General features: G+C 40.4%; 1 protein-coding gene across 5 annotated transcripts in view; it reads right to left on the reverse strand.

Annotated features, from left to right (window-relative positions):
* The window catches only part of ULK4 (unc-51 like kinase 4), a 173,936-nt gene that overhangs the window by 129,123 nt on the left and 18,624 nt on the right, over positions 1 to 26,189 (reverse strand). For all 5 annotated transcript variants that reach the window (XM_077303057.1, XM_077303055.1, XM_077303058.1 and 2 more), the window contains exons 6-18: positions 25,868 to 25,969; positions 24,586 to 24,669; positions 23,621 to 23,696; positions 23,153 to 23,248; positions 22,168 to 22,292; positions 21,979 to 22,048; positions 21,057 to 21,159; positions 19,431 to 19,535; positions 16,471 to 16,531; positions 14,797 to 14,978; positions 13,582 to 13,628; positions 11,982 to 12,060; positions 3,112 to 3,219 (exon numbers count right to left, since the gene is read on the reverse strand). In XM_077303057.1, the coding sequence (XP_077159172.1) occupies positions 3,112 to 3,219; positions 11,982 to 12,060; positions 13,582 to 13,628; positions 14,797 to 14,978; positions 16,471 to 16,531; positions 19,431 to 19,535; positions 21,057 to 21,159; positions 21,979 to 22,048; positions 22,168 to 22,292; positions 23,153 to 23,248; positions 23,621 to 23,696; positions 24,586 to 24,669; positions 25,868 to 25,969 (1,238 nt within the window). The remainder of the gene's footprint in view (positions 1 to 3,111; positions 3,220 to 11,981; positions 12,061 to 13,581; positions 13,629 to 14,796; positions 14,979 to 16,470; positions 16,532 to 19,430; positions 19,536 to 21,056; positions 21,160 to 21,978; positions 22,049 to 22,167; positions 22,293 to 23,152; positions 23,249 to 23,620; positions 23,697 to 24,585; positions 24,670 to 25,867; positions 25,970 to 26,189) is intronic.

Raw genomic sequence — 26,189 nt, forward strand, 5'->3', positions numbered from 1 at the left:
AATCAATTTTGTATCTGCATTTTTTAAAAAAATTGCATTACAAACTGGCTAGATGGCTAATAAATGAACTTGATTTGGCACCTGAACTCATCCTGCCTGTTGTGGTTGGTTTCACCCTGCCTGTAGCCAGAAAATACCAGCTGTGCAAACAGCTGGCAATATGTCTCACTGCTGCACAAACCCGACTCACCGCAGCTGGAGATTCTATGTGAACCAGGCACAGTGGTGAGGAGAAGACTGGCAGCAGAGACAGTGTGACAGGCAGAGGACTCACCGAGCCCAGCAACAGGGACACAGATGAAGGTAAGTCGGGATGACAGGAAGCCAGGGATGTGCCCTACCTATGCAAAGGGCTTATTATCCTCCAGAGACGGCAGCATGACACAGCCACAGGAGGACAACTTTAACAGTGCTGTGGCGAGCCCAAGCTGGCTGCAGGTGGGGGAGTGCGGAATCAAACCTGGATCGCCAGATTAGAAGTCAGCGCTCCTAACCACTACACCAACCTGGCTCCTAACCATTACACCAAGTACTGGTAAGTGTAACAGCTGGCTGGGAGGAAGAGGACTGGGGTAAGCCTCCACTTTCTGAGGCCTCAGTACTGTCTCAGCAATTAAGCCAATACAGCAGACAGCAGCACATCCCCAGGCGTGCAGATGGGGTGCAGCAGCTGCAATTCCCACATTATGCCACACCATTTAAGAATAGAACTTTTCTAGTGACTTTGGGGAAAAGAAGGGCATTTGTAACCCTTGGACCAGGAAACATCTTTCGAATATTTTATCTACTAAATCTATTCATATTTCAGAGAATATGGTTCAATGATCTGGAAAGTTGGCCTTTCCTAGATTTCTGAAGATGGGCATTTAAGAATATGTTTAAAATTTATCTCCCTCATTATATCAAGGGATAATACAATATCGTTAGAAAGTTACAAGTAGTAACCCACAAGGACTTAGAGAAAGTATATTTCATTACTCTATTTTCCCTCTATTTCCTCTTTTCCTTCTCTTAAAGTCTCCAGAGCTCTCTTTTTCCTGCCTCCTTCTTGCCTGCTCACCCACCAAACCACCTACCTTTCTATCCCCCAGCCAGTTTTCCGCTTTCCTTCCTCTACCCATAGCAGTCTCTATCTGGGAAAACTATAACCCACGTATATGGTGCCAGTCACCAGGCTGAACCCAGATGCAGAGTGGAGGACTTGTAAATACAACCTCGTTTCCCCCATATCCTTACCTTTCCCTGCTTACTTCTTTTTTTCCCACTCACAAACCAACCTAATTTTTATCCACTCCCCAGCCCAAGTTTTATCTTCCCTCCCTTCAGCTAATTTATTAATTTATTTATATCATATGCCTCTGTTCTAGGAAATTTACACAGACAAAATCTCCCCCATGTTTTAGATAATCCCCCCCCCCATGTTTTAGATGTTTCTGCAAAGATGGGGGGGGGTTCCCCCAAATTCGTGGGAATATCATCGTTCTTTGTATATGGGCCCAATTCATGGAATTAAGTATCTGCAGATTGGCCTACATTTCACTAATAGATGTACAATAATTTCTTCTTACACCTCTTAACAGTTCTTTAGACTCAAAGGTCTTGAACAGATTGAGATCTAACCCTCTTATAGGCCATCACTGCAGCTAAATATTTTTAGTAAATAATAAGGTAGTTTTCTAATCTTCATCTACATTCTACAAGGACAAACTGGACATTTTTTTGAGATGGTAAACTCAAAAAAATATCTTTCTCTCAAATCAATTTCACACTCCAATAAAATAGGTTCTAAGAGTACAAGCTGACCCAATTCACATTTACACACTCTGTCTGCAGAAACTATGCCTGTGAATTGTCCCCCTAGGATGGCTGAAGGAAAAGTTTAACTGAGCAAACATAAATGTTCCTCTATAATGACGGATCGTTAGGATACTTAAGTTGCTTGGAATAGCATAAGAGAAGGGAACTCCAAAAGACCTTGGTGAACATACTGTACCCTCAGTAATGTACTTGCATCCAAATTTTATTTGTTTTATAATATCCATATCTTTGTCATAAAATCCTAGCTGAGTCTACTTTTAACAATCACCTTCCCCAGCCCCATATGAGGGCCTTTCTCAATAAGATTTTACACAGCATTCTACAAGTGCTTTTAATAGTTTATATAATCCAAGCTGAGTGAGTGATAACAGAAGCATATTGTTCACATGCAGCAACAGTGGCAACTTCTGTCCAGTGCCGGAGCATGGGTCATCTAACTGGACAGATGAAGGGCCAAATCATTTAAGCAGATATTCAATACGAGTGGGGACAATACACAAGCTTATATCACCCCTTTATGCAAGAGGATTTAATCAGCCAATGATTTCTTTAAAACTAAGAAATATGCCACAGAAACTTCCTTCTCATCCGATTGGGTTATAAGGGAATAAAACAAATATAGATTTTTCAAACCTAGGTATTTATGAGTTACCCACTATCTTTCACAGTGTTTACAGGCCAAAGTACATAATGTACAGGATATTTGTAATCACAAAATTTAACACAGCTGAGTGAGGACAGGGCAAGAGGGAAACATTTTGGGGCTTTTATCAGGGAGACGCTGTGGGGGAAGGGGGTCAATAGATATAGTTATTAGCTTTACGTAGGAAGACGTGGTTGATTCCATTGCACTCTTCCACTGAGAAGTCATGCTCCAAAATAAAGAACCTTGCTCCAAATGAGAAAGCTCCAGATGAAGGGAATTCCTCCACAGTTAGCTAATGGTCTCTTTAATCAGCAAAAAAGAGACCTATGATTCAACCCATAAATCTTTCTCCCATGGGGTAGCTGAGAGAGAAACTTGTATGGGAAAAATGTTTAAGAATGAGACGGATTAACTTGTGATCCCTTCCTACTGCTGCTTCTCCATCAGATCTGTTGGCTAATAAAAATGTGCCCCTACAACAGCCTTAAGGTCTTACCTAATACTGTAAAGTAGCACTTTTTGTCAATGCCCCTTATAATGGAATATATATATCCTATCTCAGGAATCCTAAGAACATCTTTTTAAGATGCTCACCTTTGTCTATTTACCCAAATGTAATTAGAGAAATTGGTTTCTATTTATCTTACCTGGCTGGCCACAAGATAAAGCAATTCTCCAAGGCTAGGTAAAAGGCACTGTTTCAGTTTACTATTCCTGAAGTTTTCTCTTATCAGTTCGGTTAACAGAGTGACAGCCTGCAGGAAAAAAATATATACATTAGCAGGAATAATCACAAGATGCATGGAGGAAAACAAAAGGCACTTTCTTCATTAAAACCTGCCAAAAAGTTACCATTTACTAATTAATAAAATCAGCCCTTCTGAATCAGGCCAAAGGATTATCTCAGCTGACATCCTTTCCAGGAAGCCAAAAACAAAAGCTTTTGCCCATCATTTACCAGAAGCACACTGTATTTATACCTGACGGTTCTCATTTAGCTATCATGGCTAACAGTCATTGATAAGCTTACCTTTAATGAATATGTTTATTATCCTATCTTAATGCTACATTAGTCCATGGCTGCCACTGCATTTCGTGACAGTGAGAACCTTACATTAAGTATGCGTTCGCAAAAACGTACCTCTTTCATCTAAGATATATCTATGACATATCAATTTCTTTATGTGACCTACTGTTGCACTGTCATGAAAGATTTTTATAAAGTTTTTCCAAACTGTTAATATAACATTTATAAAGCTCCGTCATTTCCGCTTAGTCAAGTTTTCCCAAAAAAACCTTTAGCTTGCCCTTCTAGAGAAAGGGTTCCAACTTTTTCATCACCTTGGTTGCCAACTTAGGCATTTTTTCCGCTATCACTAAACTGCTTTTTCATCTGAAGAGAATTGTACACAATATTCCAAACACAGCTGAGCCATAGATTGGCGTGATAAAAATTTAAGAGACTAGAGAATTTGAGACTTTTAAGTTGGGGAGACACATACACAAGGATTTAGGACAACATCTTTCCATGTAAACATATTCCTCTAATGAAGGCAAACTGAGTCATGCTGCAAGTTCTGGTTCCTGTTACAGTTTAAACTTAGAGCTACTGTCTGGACTTCACAGCAGGTGGCTGGATTGTGCTCTCTCCTCCTCCACCCCAAACTCACTGCAACCTCTCCATCAACCCTGAAAGAAACTAGAGAACTTGCAATGGGATAAGGAGGCAAATGACAAAGAGGCAGAAGAAAGGATATGAAAGCTATCAAATAATTAACAGAAATAAAGAAACGTTTCCATTGACATGATTCAAACATAGCCCACTGTCTTTTAGACACAAGGAATGCCTTGAATAGGGGTGAATATAATTTACTGACTTTGTAGTAATAATTATCAGCAGAAAATTGTTCATTAGTATTAAGAAAACATCGCAATTGTGTTGCTGTTTTAATAAAGTAGACAGACTTTCCCCCTTGTTAGTCTCTGCCTTCCATAATGTTTTCAACAGCTCTGCAATAAAGATGGGCATTTTCTGGCCAATCAAGTCAAAATTCAAACATGTAAGGTACAGAAAACCATTTTTTTCATGGGCTGACTTTTAAATTTAATTTTCCAGCTGACTGAATTGTACAAAAGCAAGCTCCAGCTTTATCCATATTTGACAAGTAGTGCAAGAGAACTAGAGAGCCACTTAATTGATTTCATACTGAGGTTTTCAACGTACAAATACACAGATGAGTATTACAAGAAGCAGAGTACACATGATTTTAGAAGTACATTTATGATTGAAGAAGTTCTATCACTTTCTCTAAAATATGAGGTTTTCCAAAATTTATCAATTACTTTGCTTTTGTCTTTTTGTCTTCTCCTAATATGCATGAGAAGAAGAAATGATGAAAGACTGGTTAAAATCTCCAAACAGTATCACTTGCTCATTTAACACATATTTCTGAATTTTTCTACACATATAACAATTAACAAACACCAGATAAACCTAATATCTCTGGTCTGCTATATGAGATAAAGTCAAAAAGAGTGGCTTACTAGGGTTCCAGTTCATGCATGCCTGGGTTTATTCCAGACAAAACATTTGTTCCAAACAAAAATATTTTTTGAAGGACACAGGATGATCATGGGAGCTTATTAGCAGCAGTTTTAAGAAATGTGAAAACTGAATTAGTGAGAAAAAAGCCATCAAAGTTGCGCTGAGGAATGTTTTTCCATTGTGACAATGCACCCACTCATTCATTCTTCAAGGGTAGCAAGAGCTGCATGAAGAGAATTTGGCTGGGAAACCGTACCCCATCAAACCCTACAGTCCTGATTTTGCCACTTCAGACTTCCTTCTGCTCCCAAAAGTCAAAGAACATTTAAAAGGAACACGATTTGAGTCCCTCGAGGATGCGAAAACTGCCACTTCGATGTGGTGTAAATCGAAGAGCACAGAATTCTTCAAGGAAGGGTTAGAGGGATAGAAACACCGCCTTCAGAAGTGTACAGAACTAGATTGAGGATATGTTGAGAAACAAGAGCTTCATGTTTTGATATTTTTGTTTAATAAAGGTTTCTATCATTTTTGTAGCAATATTTTTTTACTTACTTTTGTATGCCTATGCAAAAGTTCCCTTCAAAGTACACAGAAGAACCTTCTTGCTATGACTTGGGCCTAGTCTGCACACAATAGATAACACACTTTCAATGCACTTTAGAAGTAGATTTTCCTGTTCTGCAGAGGAAAATCCAGCTGACAAAGCACATTGAAAGTGCATTATCCTATGTGTGCAGACTAAGCCCTATGATCACCTCCCTGTTAGTAGGCAGATTTTGACCTAAACCCAGATTTCACCTGATCACTTTATAGAAATACAACTAAACAATGTCATTATTCTTAACATATACCTTCACTTCAAAGGAATGAAAATTCAATGGGATTAAGCTGGAAGAATGCTGTCCCCTTAAATATAGACAAATATTTGTGCATATTCTCTAAAAGAGGCAATTTAAATTTCAAGGAGACTAACTTCAAATTATTTTTTTTAATCACTTGCAGAATAAAAGAGTCAGTAACAGCCAAAAATTGCCATAAGATACCATCTCAATATATATCTGGATAATTTGAATGAGCAGAGAATAAAAAGAGTAATTATAAACTACACTAGGGGCCAAGCCTGTTGCATTCAGGAATACAACGGGTGCGAGACTGGGTGGGGTGGGGGGTGGAAGGACTCTGCAGATGGCCTCTCCTTCCCCCCAGGGCCTGGAAAGGCTGCAGGCAGCTGTTAGGGAACGCACTGGCAGGGGCAGCTCTTACATGGCAGTGATCTGCAGCCTATGAGCCTTGGAGGGAAGTGGAAGGAAGAGGGGTGGTAAGGGGTGGGGGATGGAAGGTGATTGGCTGGCCACTGAACAGACAGGCAAGCCAGTTGGAGGAGGTGGCACTCAGGGGCGGGACAGCCGCTCTGAGTGGGTGTTAAGTGCTGAGTGGCACTTAAGCCATGAGACCAGCTCCACCTCCAAGCCCTTACCAAAAATATTAAGTGGAACAGATGTCTGCTTCAGTGAAGAACCCACATTTGTTACAACCAGAGTATCTTATAATTGCCTTACCTTTTCATTATTTTACCATTAATATACTCTTCCTAATAGAAAGAAACTGTAACCAGAAATCATATAGCTCATGCTTCAAATACATTACAAGAGAGGTATATAGAAACATAAAGCTTCAAAGTTACAAGCATTTCACCCTTAAGCAGGACAGATTTCAAGTTCAGCATGTCTACAACTCGATGGGTGGTAGTGGTGAGTACTCAAACATTTTTGCCAGGAAAAGTCCTTTCTCGGTGTTCCTCAGGGACCTTCTTCCCTGCATGGTAGAACCAGTTTATAACCAACAAAGACTTAATATAACAAGGTTCTACAGCGAGAGGAATGTAAACTGTGGATATTCAGGGCCAACTTTTTATAAACGTCACTTATTGAGATGTGGACATAAAAGTTTCTTTCTAACATACACAGTGTCAGGATGGAGAGAATGCCAATAATTGCCAGACTACCTTGGACTTCAAAAGCAATTACTTTTTGTACAGGTCTCCCAGACTCTCCACTGCAGGCTTTTAAAACCACAGGCCTCCCCAGTAGCTTACTTAAAAAAAAAGAAACCTAGAATATGTTTGCACTACAGTATATTAAAGAAAGTTCAGACTGGGAACAGGCCTTGGCTCGGTGGAAGAGCATTTAATTTGCATCGGGAGAATCCCAGATTCAGCCCCTAGAATCTCCAGTTAAAAGTATTCTATAGTACCTGACGGAAAAGACCTTTGCCAAAGACCCAGGAAAGCTGCTGCCAGTCAGACTAAACAGGACTGACCTTGATAGATGAACCTCTTGGCCCTGTTTTAGGCAGTTTTCTGTCTTTGTGTGCATGATCCAGACTAGCCCAAACATAGCACAAGGGTGTTGCCACAGCAGTATTATCACTGGGAAGGGCTTTTCTGCAGCTTTCCTGTAAACTGACCATTAGATTGAGGGAGAAATCCCTCCGTCCTCACATGTGCCCATTCAAAAGGAATGTATGCACCTTCTCACAGCCACCCTGCATCACACTCGGAAGAGCGACAGCAATTGCTGCCCATCAGTGCAACACAGACAGACAGAGAAACATGTTCCTTGCCTCAGTCAGTTGCTGTTAGAGGCTTCCTTCACAGCAGGCCTGAAGGGAAGGGGTGTGTGTGTGTGTGTGTGGAATCCTAAGCAAGAGCTGCAATTGGCCCTAAATGGAGATTATTCCACCAGTAGGGAAAAGACATTCCGGTTTTGTCAGTGATTACTGGGCAGATCCCTCAGACCGCAGGACATGCTGGTTAAGTGGTAAGCTACCCTCAATAATGTTTTCTTTTATGTAGCATTATGGGAGATAACTCTACGGTTCATGCTCACAGGCACTTTCCCACTGTCAGCAGAGAACATTCAGTGTGCAAGGAAGTTCTTCTTATGCAAAAATGTGGGGTAGTTCATGAGTGGAATCCATTTGCATGGATTCTTCTCATGCAAGCCACCCACCCTTTTTTAAAATTAATACACATTGTTTTGTATAAAATCTATGCACCAGGACAGTGTGTGAGCTGGATACTCATTGAAGAACTAATTCCATTTCAAAAACAAAACAAATTATACAGTACCAATAGCCATTTCAGCAATAAAGTACAGCGAAATAATTTAGAAAACGGATCATTTTCAACAATGGATTATTTATTGCATGTATATCCTGTATCCTAGAACTCAAGGTGTCTTACATAGGATTCCACTCGCTGAACCCTCATGCAAGACTGCAGCATCACATGCTCTCCAAAATATACCTTGGTTCTAACGTAAACAGATTAAAGGTAAAGGTAAAGGTATCCCCTGTGCAAGCACCGAGTCATGTCTGACCCTTGGGGTGACGCCCTCTAGCGTTTTCATGGCAGACTCAATACGGGGTGGTTTGCCAGTGCCTTCCCCAGTCATTACCGTTTACCCCCCAGCAGCAATCTGGGTGCTCATTTTACCGACCTCGGAAGGATGGAAGGCTGAGTCAACCTTGAGCCGGCTGCTGGGATTGAATTCCCAGCCTCATGGGCAAAGCTTTCAGACGGCTGCATTACCACTCTGCGCCACAAGAGGCTCATATAAAACAGATTAGGCAGGTGTAAATATTATATATGATACTTAGGCTTTTGCTAGTCTGATGTGATAAAAAGCTGTCACATTAGGCTAGCTATCACATCAGACTAGCGAAAGCCTAAGTATATATTATTATTATTATTATTATATATAATATTCAAGCCTGCCTAGTCTACAGACCACCAGATCCCAAAGAGCTAAAAACTCAGTATTTAATGTTTATGTCCAAGTGACCCCTGGTGGAAGCCTGTATAATAGTGCATTGATTTTTCCAGATGCTATTAATCTAGTAATCATGAACTAAGGTTCTAGGCAGCCTTTGGTGAAGAGGACACAAGTTTGGAGATGCTTTTTCTACCCTTAAAGATGGGCACAAGTAGCTGGATGCTTTCTTTTGCATTCTTAAGACATTTCTTGGTTGGGCTTTGGTAAATGGTTTCAGGCCGACCAACCCAACAACATCCTCTGGTCCCCCCCCCCCCCGGAGGCACCCCCTTCCATGACTGAAGCTGAACTACACAAGGATTCTGGTAAAGTTACTGTTCCTGTTAAATATTGTTCTGGTTGATAAGTTATGATTGTTATATTTGTTATAATGTTCTATGTAATTACCCTATGACATTTCATGTAAACCACCCAGAGCCATATGGAAGGGCAGTATAAAAATGTAAGTAAGTAAGTAAGTAAGTAAGTAAGTAAGTAAGTAAGTAAGTAAGTAGGTAAGTAAGTAAGTAGGTAAGTAAGTAAGTAAGTACGTACGTAAGTAAGTACGTACGTAAGTACGTACGTACGTAAGTACGTACGTAAGTAAGTACGTACGTAAGTAAGTACGTACGTAAGTAAGTACGTACGTAAGTACGTAAGTACGTAAGTGATAGGTGATTCAGTTACTAGCACTATAGAGGGAGGGGTCTCTGACAGGTGTTTTGACCACATGGGAACTTGCCTTTGCCTGTCTAGTATGAAAATTGTGGACATCATGGGCCTAGGCAGGTTGATAGACAGTGCTGGGAAAGTCAGCACTCATGGTGCATCTTGGCATCAATAATACTGGGATTAAAAATTGGTTAAAAGTGGAATGAGGAAATTACAGGCCAGTCAGCCTAATGTCTCTCCCAGGCAAATTTGGAGAAACTGTAATAAAACGCAAAATTATTACGCATGTAAAGGGACAAAGCATACTGATGGACAAATCAGCATGGCTTTTCTACATGGAAGTCCAGCCTCATCAACCATTTGGAGTTCTCCAAGAAAGTGAATAAGCATGGAGATCAATGACTCGGAAGGCATGACAGACTTGGATTTTCAAAATGTTTTCTACAAAGAAACCCACTAAAGATTCCTGAGTAAACTTAGCAGTCATGGGTAAAAGGATGAGTATTCTTAAGGATTAAACATTGGTTAAATTCCAGGAAGAAAAGAGTCGTTTTATCAATGGAGAACTGTATTACAAGGACTGGTATTGGGGCCGGTACTATTTAATTTATTCGTAAATCATCTGGAACTAGGAGAGAGTAGTTTGGTGTCCATGTTTGCAGATGATACAAAATTATTCAGGATGGTGAAAACCAAGGAGGACTGTAAAGAGCTCCGTCTCCACAAAACTAGTTGAGTGGACAAGAATGTGGCAAATGAAATTCAGTGTTGGTAAGTATACTGAGATGCATATTGGGACAAAAAACCCTATTTCAAGTACAGGCTAATGGAGTCTGAACTGACTGAGGCTGAGAGGGAAAAAGATCTTTGAGGCATAGTTGATAGCTCAATGGAAGTGTCAACCCTAAGTGCTGCAGCAATGAAAAAGGCAAACTCTATGTCAGGGATTATTAGCAAAGAGACTGAATATAAAATTGATAATATTATAATGGTCCTGTATAGATCAATGGTCTGTGCAGTTTGGTCACTTTCTAAAAAAGGAGATCATAAAGTGGGGAAAAGTACAAGAGAGCAACGAAGGTGATTAGGGAGTTGGAACATCTTCCCTAGGAGAAAATGCTGAAGAGTCTGGGACTTTTCAGTTTAGAAAAGAGACAACTAAGAGGGGATAGCACATCACAGAAGTATATAAAATTATGCATGGGATGTACAGAGTTGGCAAAGAGAACTTTTTCTTCTTCTCCCAAAATACTAGAACGAGAGGGTATCCAATGAAGCTGATGGGTAGTATATTCAGGATGGACAAAAGGAAATGCTTTTTTACACAATGAGTGTTTAAAATGTGGAATTCACTGCCAGAGGATGGAGTGATGGCCACAGGCATAGACAGTTTTATGAGGGATTAGACAGATTTGTGGAGGATAGGTCTACCAGTACCTACTAGCCACGGTGCCTAAAGGAAACTCTGTGTTTTGAAGCAGTAAAACTCTGAATATCAGTACCAGAAGTCAACATCAGGGAAAGGCCTTAACCTCTATGCTTAGCTGCTGAACCTTCAGAGGAAATGGCTGGCCACTGTATGAAACAGGATGCTGGACTAGATGGACCACTGCTTCCATCTTGAGTTCTTGCCTGAAATGAGTTTGACCCACATTGATCCATGTTTACTGCTGAGTTGGTAATAGGTCTTTAGACATTTGATCTACACAAGCTTTAATATGATAGAAATTATGCTCTAAAAAACCCTTGAAATCCCCTTATTTAGCACATTATTTGTGTTCAGCCCTGCGTCTCAGCACCTTTGACATCTTTAAAGGATGAGACAAGTATTATAAAATCATTCACATTCAAAAATTAACTTCAGATGGCTCAACCAAGGACAAAATCTAGAGCATCACAAAAATTATAAAGATTCTCCTGGGTATCTATGCCAGTTTCTAGCTTTTAATCTCCATTAAATAAAAAAATAGAGGTAAAAATTATTACTAAACCCTGAAATTCCTTTTGATTGTGGGCCACTATAAAGATGTATTACTCCTTTTTAGAATTTATAAAAGGAAGATTTAGAGAGCTGCAGGTCCTTAAACAATATCTAATATTTAAATATCTGACAGATCGGTAATACACGACTACTTGCTTCTGTTCTGCCTAGGGAATTTTGGGGACGCCAAGGAATGTTGTTAGAGCAGTATATTTTGACAGAGTACTAAACTAAGGATGACTCTGGTTCAAGTCCCTGCTTACGACATGTCAGTAGAAGACACTCTTTAATTCAACTCACAGGGTTCTTTTGAGGATAATGAGGGGAGAGGAAGAAATGTACACTACACGGAGCTCCCTAAAGAATATTTAAAGAATATAAAAATGTAACAGATATTTAGCCAACATCATAACCTGATTCAGCTTTAAAACAGATCTAAATTTAGTACCATAAAGCATTTCACTTTAACTGTATAAATCTTGGAGTAGTAAGGAATGCTACCTCTATAACTGGAACATTTTCTTTAAGTTCAGATGTATGCGATGCCAGTAAACCAATCACTCGAGCTGCTTTGGCACGTCTGCAACAAAAAGCATTTATTAATGTTGTTTTCTGCATTATTTCAGATGTACCAGGTCTGATAGCTTTTTTCCCCACTGTTTTTACATTTTGAGTCACAATGAGAAAGGGAGGCAATTAATAATACAGAAGAGGACATTGTACATACAGCACAATATCTCTAGTTTGTCTTCTCTGTTTACGATTTGATTATAGAATAAATATAGAACAGAGGGGAAAATAATTTGTGAACAGATAGGATGATGGTCTAGCAAACAAGATCAAATGAAAAATGTAAATCCATATCAATATCAAATTGCAATGTATTCTTATGTGCTCTGTTTCCGCATACACAGTTTACCCTTAAATTTACACATTTTACTCTTTAAAATTTAAATTATTTCAATGGGGTACACAGTTAATTGCCTATAAATATGACAGGCAGGATTGACACAGTTTTTCAAGTCAGGAGAACATACTTCCTTTTCCATGCCTCCTACTCACTCCAATCCCTCTAATTAAGACTGTTATTCCTGAGTACATCACACCAAGGATACAGAGGCTACCCATCAGGCAAAGAAGCATGAAGGAGATAGTTACCCTGTCATTTGCCTTGAGCCTCAGGTCATCAGAGATAGGCTGCTGCCAAACATAACAACTCCATTTAATTGATGATTATATTTTTGGTAGATTTGCCATCCACAAAATGGGCTATAAAATCTCAAAATTTCCCTTCACTTCAGCAGGATTTTTAATTGCATCAATCCAACAAGTGACATATACGCATTTCTGTTTCACAATAAAAACTGGCAAAACTTTCAAGAACTGACAAAATTGCCCACAGCTGCCTACTGAAATTCTGAAGAACCCCTAAAACAATGGCCACAATCCTGCCCTTGATGGACAAGTAGATGCCGAGATGGCACTGCCAAGCTACTATCTCCAATTGGATATCAATAAGATTTCGTTGCTAAGAAGCTACATCAATATGAAGACGCATTGATAAAATACTCATAGCCACCAACCAGTTTACATAACTTTATCACTGTGTAAATTCTCGAACAAATAGTGCCTTATTCTATACTGTCAATGGTAACCTGGCAGTGCCCTCTCATCTGCACAGAGGACAGCTCACCTGACAAGATGGAACAGGTGCATATGCACTCTTTATCGAAAATTTTGTACGAGAAGAAGAGTTGTTTTTTTTAATGCAGATTTTTTCTACCTGAAGGAGTCTCAAAGCGGCTTACAATCGCCTTCCCTTTCCTCTCCCCACAACAGACACCCTGTGAGGCGGGTGGGACTGAGTCCTGATATTACTGCTCAGTCAAAACAGCTTTATCAGTGCTGTTGCAAGCCCAAGGTAACCCAGCTGGCTGCATGTGGAGCAGCGAGGAATCAAACCCAGCTCTCTAAATTAGAAGCTGCCACTCTTAAGCACTACACCAAGCTGGCTCTCTGTACAAGTGTACATACAGCATCCCTGAACCATGTCATAGTTACACATAATCCCCAATTAGATAAGACAATAAGTTTTACTTACACATCCCAGTTTTGAGCGATCCGCAGCTGCTGTATCAGCACTGTGAACTAGGGAATTTAAAAAGAGATCAAATTAGTCTGGAGAAAATTACACCATTATAGTTTCACTTGAAGAACCAAAAGGCCCCAGCAAGAAATGACAGGTATCGCTCATGGGTGTTAATCATCCCCTTTCCACCTTTGTTATGTCATATATTGCCTAGGAAGATTTAGACCAGTCTTGATTTTAGAGATGGTTTGTAGGATCCTTTGCGGAATTAAATCAAGAAAGTTAATTTTAATACATATTCCAAATAATTGCTTGAGCTCCTGTTTCTATGTTCCAGAGCACAAGTGGAAGAAAGTTTTGGTGATACCGATGGAGATTACACTGAAAGAAATTAATTTGGATTGAGGAGATCGTTACAACGTACACAACTAAATAAGACATAGTATAGCAGACCTATAAAACCAGAGTCCAGTAACACCTGTAAAACCAACAAAGATTTATTCAAGCACTCGAAAGCTCACGCCTTGAATAAATCTTTGTTGGTCTTAAAGGTGCTACTGGACTCTGGTTTTATTGTGCTAATTCAGACCAACACGGCTACCCGTTTGAATCTATAGCAGACCTAGCTGCTTATTTAGGAGGCAGAAGCTGTTGATGCTGGCACACAGAAGCCCCAATATACAAAAGCATGTCTTTTACAAAACAGAGACAAGTGGAAAAACAGAGTCAGTTTTACTTTATCACTGCCCAGGTTCTCAAAGAAGGAGCACCTTGTTTCACACTGGGAGAATACTAACAAGCTCATTATTGTGTTTTTGTCCCACCATGGAACTGTACAACTCATATATGCAAGTTTCCATGTGTATGCTAGAATGTGTACACTGCCCTGGACTGGGAGCATGCATTCGTAAGTACAACTACCTCCCTCATGATTACACTGGGTATCTTTGGTTTTTCAATCAAGCCCTCAAAAGAAGCAACAATAACTACACACAGCGTATATAATGTTTTAGTCAGAGGCAATCAGAATATTTCCTCTCCAAGTTCTGATGGTGCACCAGCCGCTTTTGTGTTCTTACAGTACAATTCTAAGCAGAGTTTCATCCTATTAAGCCAAATTACTTCAGTGGACTCCAAAGGGTGCAGCTCTCCTTAGGCCCGCATCTGATCTTTACCATATTAGCTTGGAGCCAATCTTGCTAGCTTTTGACCAGCCAAATTACTTACCAGCTGTGTCTTGATTAACTTAGTTGCTACTTCCTTATTGCCAAGAACAGTGCAGAGGTAGCAAAGTAAATTCAGTTTAGCTCGAGTTGTTCCTATGGTCTTCTCTGGGGAGTCAATCAGCTGACACAGTTGCTGCAGGAAGTCATTCCATTCTGCTTCTTTTAGCAGCAAGAGCTTCTCAGCTGCACAAAAAAAGGCCAAGAACAATTTCAAAACATATGTTGTGTTCTCTAGCTGTAGATCATTAGCCCCAACGGTGATTTTATAAAGAGTTCATGAAAATGGAGAGCCAATGTGGTTATAGTGGTTAACAGCAACGGACTCTAATCTGGGGAACTGGGTTTGATTCCTCACTCCTCCACATACAGCCAGCTGGGTGACCTTGGGCTAGTCACAGTTCTCTTAGAACTGTTCTTGCAGAGCAATATAGAACAGTTCTATCTGAGCTCTCTCAGCCCCACCTACCTCACAGGGTATCTATTGTGGGGGGAGGAAGGGAAAGGTGCTTGTAAGCTGCTTTGGGACTCCTCTCAGTAGTGAAAAGTGTTACTAAAAACCCAGCTCTTCATTTCGTTCTCAAAATGATTAGGTAATGTAACGTTTTTGTTGAATGCTGGTTGACTAAAAAAAGACCTTTGTACAAAACATGACACAAGATGTGCATCACAGTTAGTGATGTGCAGTTTGGTTCATATGAGCCTGAAAATACACAAATCGATGCTGATTCAGGTATTTTCTGGGCTTGATATGGCTGAATTGTTATTCAGCTGGCTGAGAAAGACCCCACCAAAAAGCTAATCCCGAGGATCAGCTGTTTGGCAGGGTCTTTAAATGTTTCCCCAGCAGACCCGTCTGAAGCTATGAAGAGCAGGTTCTGCACAGCTGGATCTGCTGAGGAAAAACCCTACCAAGCAGCTGATCTTAAGAAGCCATTTTTCAGGTAACTTCTGGAGGGTGCAGGTGCAGAGTCTTATTTTCTAGTATCTGATGCAACAGGTTATGAAAGAGTTCACACAAAACCTGATATCCCACAAAATGGGCAACGTTCCAAGAATGTACATGGTTGCTGGGGGAAATGAGCACATGGAGACCTTTTATCAACATAGTTCCATGTGATCACCCTACAAGGTAAGTTTACTACAGAGAAGCTCAGATTTCACATAAGCAGGCATAGGGCACAAAAAAGTTTCCTTGCCAGAACCAAAGCACCTTTACTATAAAATTAGAATGCATAAACCTAGATTGGTTTCAATATGCATGCACCCTCCATTTTACTTTTATTGCAATTCTTGAGCATGTAAGAAGCAAATATCAAGCAACCATGTATGACAGCGTCATCTGACTCATGCCTGTCACAGTCTACCATCCTTGTTAAAGCAAAGACTAAATACACCAAACCTAATATTGACTACCGTAAATTGACTACCATAAAACAGGATCTCAAAATACATTTAGTTTTAAAATAACAATGATAACTTGATCACACACTCTAGTATGCCTGTTACATAATACCATTTGCTAGAGTTCAAAGTAAATCAAATTGATACAAGAATTCAAATAGCAATTCAAGGGATACCAAGACTTTCTTTCGTATCAAAGGATAACCTGTCATTGTGCATATTTTATGTATTGTAGAACGGCTTTATATTTTATCATCGCTTCAGCAGACTGTACCTGAATGGGCTGGTAGATGTAAATTTTTCAAATCAAATCTCACTGGTGCTTGCTTTACTATCTGGGGAAAAAAAAGTGAATGGTCTGACTTGAGGCAATTCCAAGCATCTGACAGGTATAAAATTTGCATGTGTCCCCACGTAGTGCTTTGTATCATAATGAGCCCACTAGCTTTCAATATTTCAGTCTCAACCCCCACAAAACTGTCACTATCACGAAGCTGGAGGACAAGCTGACAATATAAACCTAGAATCGGATGACAACATTATTGACAGCAGTAAGTAGCTAAAGGGCAGTTCCATTTTCCTGAAGTTCAATTAACCAAATTTTATTAGATACACTGCCCATTTCAGCATTAAAATAAGTCAGGAGTTTGGGGTAGCTTTTTAAAAACTCTGTTATTTCACTATACTGTAAACCAGGGGTGGACAAACTGTGGCCCTCCAGATGTTCATGGACTACAATTCCCATGAGCTACATGGACTACAATTCAGCATTTGCTGGTAAGGGCTCATGGGAATTGTAGTCCATGGCCATCTGGAGGGCCACAGTTTGCCCACCCCTGCTGTATACAGCTGTAGTGCCCTCTGGGGGCAGGGGAATATCGTAGCTGGAGTTCAAGGGGTCATGAGATCACAAGCCCAGGCAATGTTTCCTTATTTATCAATCCAGACCCCCGAAGGTGTGGTTCATGTCACCCATCTCAGGGTTACACTGCATTACACTAGAAAACCATACCTAAGGAGTGGATGTCAATGGTGCTCCATCAGATTGGAGGGAGGAGAGCAGTGGGGTGCCACAGGGCTCAGTACTCGTTCTTGTACTTTTCAGTATTTTTATCAATTATCTGGATGAGGGGGTTAGGGGAGTCCTCATTACATTTGCAAATAACATCACATTGGGAGGAGTAGCGAACTCTCCAGAAGATACAGAGTCCAACGAGATCAGAACATGCTGGAAAAAGTGGGCCAATGAGAACAAGATGCAAGTCATTAAGGAGAAGTGAAGAGTTCTGCATCTGGATCACAAAAATGAGAAGCATGCATACTGGATGGGAGATGCACTTCTGGGTAGCAGTGTGTGTGAACATGATCTTGGGGTACTTCTGGACTGTAAACTAAATATGAACAGTGTGATGCAGTGGTAAAGAAGGCAAATGCAGTCTTGGGTGGTATCAACAGAGGCATCACATCAAAATCACAAGATGTCATAGTCCCACTGTATACTGGATGACCATGAAGAACTGGATCTACAACCGATGGGACACATCTATTACTTTACTCCCAAAGTCTCTTTAACGCTTCCCCAGAATGACCACAAGGAGGCCCCAGCCATCAGCCTTGGGCAAGCAAATTATCATGCCAAGATACAACGAATGGGTTGTTTTAGCACTACACTCTTAATGAGGAGGGGAAAATACATTTCCACTTGTCTAAAATCAAATATATACTCAAAAGGAAAACTATCAGATTTTTTATTCAGTATCCAACTTGTTAATATTTCAGCACCCATCCAAAATTACTGTATTATTTCAATAAAATCAGACTATGTCTGAGGAAGAGGGCTTGCACTCGAAAGCTCATGCCTTGAATAAATCTTTGTTGGTCTTAAAGGTGCTACTGGACTTTGATTTTATTGTGCTACTTCAGACCAACATGGCTACTCATTTGAATCTATATTATTTCAGGCATTTTTGTTTTTTATTTATTCCCCGTGCACTCAATCTTTCTCCCCAGAGGGGACCCAAAACAGCTTATGTTGTTCTCCTCGCCTCTATTTTATCTTCACAATAACCCTTTGAGGTGGATTTGGCTGAGCATATATGACTAGCACAAGATCACTCAACAGAGTGGGAATTCATACTTGGGTCTTCCAGATCCCAGTCAAACCACTATAGCACAGTGGTTCTGTGATGCTGTGTCCCCTGGGATTTCTACCTGCAATGGGCTGCAAAATCCCTTTTAGTTTTAAAACCCAGCTTCCTTTTATCACTTGACTAGTAACCGTTGTGTGGGTAGAATGCTTGACTTGTACCAAGGAGGTCTAGGGTCCAAAGACCTGCCTAACCAATAAAATAATCCCTCACCGGATTATCATGTGCAGATCACTCTCACTCAATCTGGACCTGTTGTGGTATTGCACCGTTCCACCGTTCCACCGTTATATTATTTTATTATATTGTTATACTGTTACATTATTCTGTTATATGGTTACAACCACTGTTATTAATTACTGTATGTTTTAACGAAGACTGTTTCATGTATCGTTGACTAGTTTTAATGTAAACCGCCCTGAGCCTTCGGGGAGGGCGGTATATAAATCTAAATAAATAAATAAATAAAATCTAAATTACCTCATAGGATTCTTATGACGATTCGGTAGAATAACCACCACAAGCATGAAAGGACAATATAATAAAACCATATAAAAGAACAAGGGAGGGCAGACAGAAAACCACAGAATGCAAGTTCTGAATAAATTAAACCGATTCCATTGGCTACCACATTCAGAACACACACCAAGAAAAAGTCACAAAGCCTAGACATCTTTCTGTTAACATAGGCAGCGTGGTGTAGTGGTTAAGAGTGGCGGCCTTTAATCTTGTAAATCGAGTTTGATTCCTCCTCTCTTCCACATGCAGTTAGCTGGGTAACCTTGGGCTAGTCAATTCACTCAGAACTCTCTTACAAGGTGTCTTTTGTGGGAGAGGCAGGGGAGGTGATTGTAAGCTGCTCTCAGACTCCTTCGGGTAGTAAAAAGCGGGGTATAAAAAACAACTCTAATACAAAAACTATCCATCCTACCAATATGTACATTTTCCATAGAACTGTAGAAAACAGGTGTGACCACTAGGTGGAAACATTTACAAGAAGTTAAAATTTATTTGTGCAGTGCAACGAATAGCATGAAATTCCTGTATAACATTAAGAAGAGCTTTGTGGGAAGAATTTTAATGTTACCTTTGGATTGTCAATGATAGGAGTTACGCTAAGGTCAGACTCTGTGTAGATAAGTTCCTTTATTTTGGATTCTATATCTTGCTGACCACAGTATGTGTTTTTAACCTGGAATGTAAGTAAAATATTAGTAATATATATATGTACCATGAGGATGTTACCCTTAATAGTTTGCTTTTCTATAAGTCCCCCTGCACATCACCACCACTTTCCTTGCCTCAATGCTCCCACCCGCCTCAGCAAGGATTTTTTCCCCAGGCGTCTTTATTAAGATCTGCAATTAACATTATCGTACTCTATTAATTCCTCTAAATTCTCAGCTTTTTTGTTTAAAAAGAAGAAGTCTCAAGCCATACCACTGTAGAGATTTAAGTGGAAAAGACACATGATCCCAACATGCAGAGCCAGTGTGGTGTAGTGGTTACAAGTGGTGGCTGCTAATCTGGGCTGATTCTGCACTGACTTTGTTGAGTCTGTTGTGGATCCTGCACTTACTTTGTTGATTCCATTGTGGACCCAATTTGAACTCAGGTCTTCCTCTATCCCCCCCCCCCCACTGAAACAGAAAGTGTTCTGCACTTGATTGGGGAAGCTCAGAATGGGAGGGGGGAGTCAAGTGCAGCAGGAGCCTCTTTCTTTTCTTGAACAAGGGGGGTGGGGGTGGGGTGAAGAGGATTGGAGACAGCAGAGGAGGAGAAAAAAAGCCAAGAGGCAAATCTCTGCTGAGAGAAGTTAGGGCTTCTGGAGCGCAGTCACTTTAAGACAAGCCTTGCAACTGAGAATCAGGAAGACTTTGAACTGATGCCTTGGCCAATCAGAATGCTTTGCTACAGCCACATGGCAGCAAGTTAATCCACAAAGAGCTGCACTGTTCCTGATGCTGGTTTTTGAAATATTGAAGCTTCTATCCACTCCAGGATATCGCTGGGGAAAGGTAGGGTCACCATGAATCAACCATGCTTATTGCAGAGGGGAAATTTAAAACGCCCCAAATCAAAATGCAAATCAAATTCAGTGTAGACAGAAGGGATTCATTTGAACTGGGACTGGATAAAAAGCCCCGTGCACACTATATCCAGGTGAGCTGGGTTTGATTCCCCGCTCCTCAACATACAGCCAACTGGGTTTCAATACTAAACAAACCTGATTCCCCCAAATCATAACAGCTTCCATGGGTCCCTTTAGTGCCACATGGAGTCAGCTGGGTGACCTTGGACTTTTTCATCCAACACAGAGAGGTGGCTTAACTGTTTTTACATGAAAGCTGGGAATTCAGAGATTAGCAGATAACTTGTTATAATGTCGTAGCAACATATCAATTGCAATTTTAAAAAAAGACCAAAGAAACCCTCTGTTGGCATGAAGAAGAGCAGATGGAAGCTGGGGGTTGAGGTAAGGAACGTTTAGAGAAGCCTTCTGTCTGGAAGGTTCCATTGCATTCATAGCAACAGTGAAAGCTACACAGAAAATCTTGGCTGTGTGGAAGCAGCTTTAGCCTACAGCAGTTCATATAACAAAGAATCCCATGGCACACTTTTGTTAGTCTTGCTCGACTGATAATTTAATTTCCCCATAGCAATATTATAAAACTTACTGTTTCGCCTCTTCCTTTCTGCAATCTGCATTTACCTTTAGTGAAGGAGGCAGTGTTTGGTGTGCTGAATTTGGAGTAAGACCGGCAGTAGTGCTGTTCATTTCTAGTGTCATGCTCGTTCTTGGAGTGGGGCGAGAACTGAAAGAGAATGCATACACATGCAAACAAAACTAAATACCTTTAATCCCAACTATCTCCTCAATGGACCCTCTATAGCTCCCTGATGCCCATGAGGCTGGGAGTTCAATCCCAGCAGCCGGCTCAAGGTTGACTCAGCCTTCCATGCTTCTGAGGTCGGTAAAATGAGTACCCAGCTTGCTGGGGGGTAAACGGTAATGACTGGGGAAGGCACTGGCAAACCACCCTGTATTGAGTCTGCCAAGAAAATGCTAGAGGGCGTCACCCCAAGGATCAGACATGACTCGGTGCTTGCACAGGGGATACCTTTACAGCTCCCTGAATTGTACAATGGGCCGGACACACAATTCAAATTCACTGCCAAATTCTACCGTCCTGCTTGCAAATAGCAAATCCTGTGAGAAGACCAAGCCTCAGCAGCAACTCACTGTGATTCAGCCCCAGAACGAGTTTTCAGTTGTAGGCCTTAGGCATGAAACACAGGAAACTGGAATGAAGCAAATGCAGCTCTTTGCATTTGGGCAACTGCACATTCCCCCTGCCTACAATGGATATTAGAGGACAAGATTTCTGAGTCAGTAGCTTTGGCGTTTTGGCAAGTCCAGCATATCTGTTTTGAGGTATTAAACATGAACTGAATAGTGTTCGGCCCAACTAATGCAGCTCAGGAAGCTATCAGATATTCTCTTTGGCTCCCCACAACAACTGATGTTTGAGGACTAAACTATATATGAGATAGGAACAGCCTTGTGTTTGTTAAGGACTGCTCTGATCATGTAATAAAAACCAGGGCAAAGAATCTGATTTTAAAGGTCATACCTGAGAAGAAATATAGACTCATTTGATTCACCATCAACTGCGCTTTTAGGACGTAATTCTTCTGGATTTTCTGCAAAATAAAATATACCACTAGTATTAATATAGTTATATATAGTTGTTGTTGTTTTTCCAAACATGCATCTTCATTAGGATTTTCACATTTCACTGATAAAGATGCTGTACTCTTACCCAGCTTGAAAGATTTGTTCAATTGTTTCTTTTCTGCTTCTGGGCATACAATGATGTCTGCATTTTTTTGACTCTCCAAGTGATCGCTAGACTTCCCAGACACAAACAGCTTGGCACTTCCACCACTATTCAAAGGACAATGAAATTAATTTTGAAGTCAATATAACTTTACTGAATTTATTTAGGGACAAAACTTTAAACACTTGGAATAATTTTGCAAAAACATTTCTATTCATAAACCAGTTTTAGGGGAATGCATTCTGAAAAACTAACTGGTGAGGTGAATGTAAGGCAACTGTGACCATATCAAACAGAATTTAGTGAGCATTTTATGGTGAAAATCTGTGCAAAATTACTTTGTTCAAAGTCCATTCATTTCAGTGGCCTAAGACTGGAGTAATTCTATATAACACTGCACTGCAGAAACCGAAAGAAAAGTTTGTAGCTTGCATTATTATTCTAGGAGGCAGGTGGAGATCCATCAATCAAAGGACTCTGGTAAGAGTAGATTTCACTCCCTGTTCCTCCAGTAATATTTAAATTAGTCAACAAATCTAATGGCAGTGGCATACTGACAGGTGTGCACTATATACGATTACATCTATAATTGTCAGAATCAGGTAGTACATCACATAGAGTGCTCCAAGGAAGAAGAAGTAATTTGAATTCATGTTCGGTTTTTCTGTGCCTTTAATCACACTGATCTCTAGCATTAACTGCAGAACTACAGCTAGCAGAAGCAGTGCAACTGGCACATTCCATGCAAGTGATAGTAGTACAATTCCCATAATAGCCAGCATCGGCTACTGGGGGAGGTTTTCCTCCATATACAATTCAGTACTAGAACTGCTGCATGGAAATAGGGCTGCATCCCCAATCTGTGTCAAGTAAGGGCTATTAAAGAAATTAAAACTGAAACAACTGAAAAGACAATTTATTAATGACTTGAATATATTATAATTAATCCCCACTGAAACTATTGTACCTGATGTTTGAGTCTTGGCTGGACACGGATTCACTGGGAGCCTGGATAAAGGCATTTTTCCAGAATGGATGCTGTAATAATTCTGCCCAAGTCAACCTTCAAATATAATTAGAAGAAGAAGAAGAGTTGGTTCACTGCCCAAAGGAGTCTCAAAGCAGCTTACAATCGCCTTCCCTTCCTCTCCCCACAACAGACACTCTGTGAGTTAGGTGGGGCTGAGAGACCTCTGACAGGACTGCTTGGTCAGAACAGCACTATCAGGACTGTGACAAGCCCAAGGTCACCTAGATGGCTGCACATTGAGGAGCAGGGAATCAAACCTGACTCACCAGACTAGAAGCCACCACTCTGAATCATTACACCCCACTGGTACATAATCTTCCAGACCCATTGATACAAAACAGTGGACATTCTTACATCAGCAGCTATCATTTATAGGTCACTAGATTAGCAAATCAACATTCTAACCTCTTTAGCGGATCCTTTTGAAGCAAGGACTCAAGCAAGCTAACAAAGTCTGAAGATGGTTTTAGAAGGGCAGGTCCTGGAAGGTAAAATTACACAGTTTATTTGGGAACAAAAGTAATTTTTCCTAACAAGAGCTAAAAATATCATGAATACGTAATTCAAGTGGAATCAAAAGTACCAGCACCGTCAGGATTGCGTAAGGGTCTCCAAGACATATAATGTTGTCACTGGGGCAATATTGGTGGACAAGATTCTCATTTTACCATCTTTTTAAAAAATCAGCATTATCTACCAGCTCATAGATTTATCCTGATATCAGATTTCTAAAACTGCATAAAGCAGTGGATTTGCCACATAGTTAAGCACTAGTTGTTAATTTGTACCTGCCGCAACAAATTAATTGTAGTGATTTCAAAATAACTAGAAAGAGAGAGCATCTAAACATCAGCTCACATGTGGAGTCCCACAAGGAGCAGTCCTCTCTCCTATTTTATTCAACATCTTTATGGCCCACAGTCCCAGACCCTCCACCCTCCCTCCCAGCTCCTACTTACTGGGCTGGAACTTCTTCCAAATGGAAGAAGTTGGAAGGGGATGCAAGCCGGGGCAGGACATCCTTCCTGATTGGCCGTTCATTGGACAGATGGCTAATCAGGAATGGAGCAGCCGTGACAGCTGACCTGATTGGTAGTTAGGCGGTAAGTCCCAGCTCCTCCCAGCACCCTTTACCAGCTTTATTAATGGTTACAGATTACAGATGTCAGAAAAACAAAAATCCAGTAACAAGTAGGAAGTCTTAAGGCATTTTCCACCACCGGAATACATTTTAAATTTCTGAAAGATTTTCTCCTATGTACTGTTTTGACAAGCAATAAAACCCATGCATGCTTTTAATCACACCTGAGAAACTGACTGGATTATTTTTCACCAGTTTCATTAAATCATTTATCAGCACATAGCCTTACCTTCTTGTCTAAGTGGAAAAGGATCTTCATGCACAATCTGTTCTGATAATTCAGTGAGGTTTTCTGAGATGAATGGAGGTTTCCCTATAAATAAATGAGAACTTATAATACTAAACATAATACACCCGTGGACAAGAAATAACTTGCCTGCTGATACTTTGACAGAAAAAGAGTTCCCTCACTGAAATATTTCTCTTAGTAGCTCTGAAAACACACACACTCACCATTTTTATTCTTGTTTTACTACATACCTCATAGGTTGTACATACAAGCCACCATCTGCTAATGACCTAACTACATTTTAGTTATCTGGCTCTTAAATACTTAAAATAGCATCATCGTAATTTGCTGAAATATTTTAATGTGCATAATATCATCTACATCCCTCAGAATGCACTAGGCTTTGCTAACACCAACAAGCTGGTGATCCCTGGCCCCAGGGAAACTCATCTGACTTTGACCAAGGCTTTCTCTGTCCTGGCCCCCACCTGGTGGAACGAGCTCCCAGAGGACATCAGGGCCCTGCCAGAGTTAAAACAATTTTGCAGGGCCTCCAAAACGGAGCCCTTCCACCAGGCTTTCAGTCGAGGCAAGTAAACCACCAACCAGAGCTGAGAGGCTATTCCCACCATCAACTGCGCCCACAGATGAAGATTTGAACCACAGTGCACTTAATCTGTAGAGTTAAAATCATAACATTCTATTGTTGAATGTTTATTTATTTTATTTCTTAGATTTTTATACCGCTCTCCCATATGGCTCAGGGCGGTTTACATAAAACATTGTTGGGTATTACATAAAACATCGTAGACATAAGTCATAATCATAACATAACACATCAATAGCAATTCCAAAATTAATAGAATATTACAACAGGCTTGATTGAACAGCAACCTTAACAAGAACAACAATTTTAACAAAAACTCCTAGGGAAGTCAGATTGGTTCAGGTCATGGGGTGAGGTATCGGGGGGGGGGGGGGAACCAGCGGATGTTGTTGGGCCAGACAGTCTCATGCAAAAGCCTGGTGGAGGAGCTTCCTTTTGCAGGCCCTGCAGACTTGTGCGATTTCAGATGTTAAAATTGTAAGCCGTTCCATTTTGGTACAAGTTCCCACTGTTAAAAATGCTACATGTTCAAATCATGATGTTTACTATATTGTACTGTATTATGAAAGTTTCATTGTAAACCACCCTGAGCCACAAAGGAGGGTTGTATATAAATATAATATAATATAAACAATCAATAAATCAAATATGGAAATTATTATATTATACGAATACCTGAGAACATTTCATACAGCAAACAGCCCAATGACCACAGATCACTGGCTTTAGAGAAGTCAGCTCCTTTTATCACTTCTGGAGCAACATATACTAGAGAACCTGCAAAAAAGTCATCAATAATTATTTTCTCCACATTGGCAAAGATAGCCTTCCAAAGTCACTAACATCTCTATTGCAATCCCCATTGGATTTTCAGGAAGGTAGCCATTTCTAAATAACTAAATAAAGTAGATGGGATTCCAACACAATCGAGAGCTGTTCATATAATCACAGAACAATAGGTGGCCAAAAAATGGGGATGATGTAGATATTCAGGCAC

The sequence above is a fragment of the Paroedura picta genome, chromosome 11, assembly GCF_049243985.1.
Source record: "Paroedura picta isolate Pp20150507F chromosome 11, Ppicta_v3.0, whole genome shotgun sequence".
Taxonomy (NCBI): Eukaryota; Metazoa; Chordata; class Lepidosauria; order Squamata; family Gekkonidae; genus Paroedura; species Paroedura picta.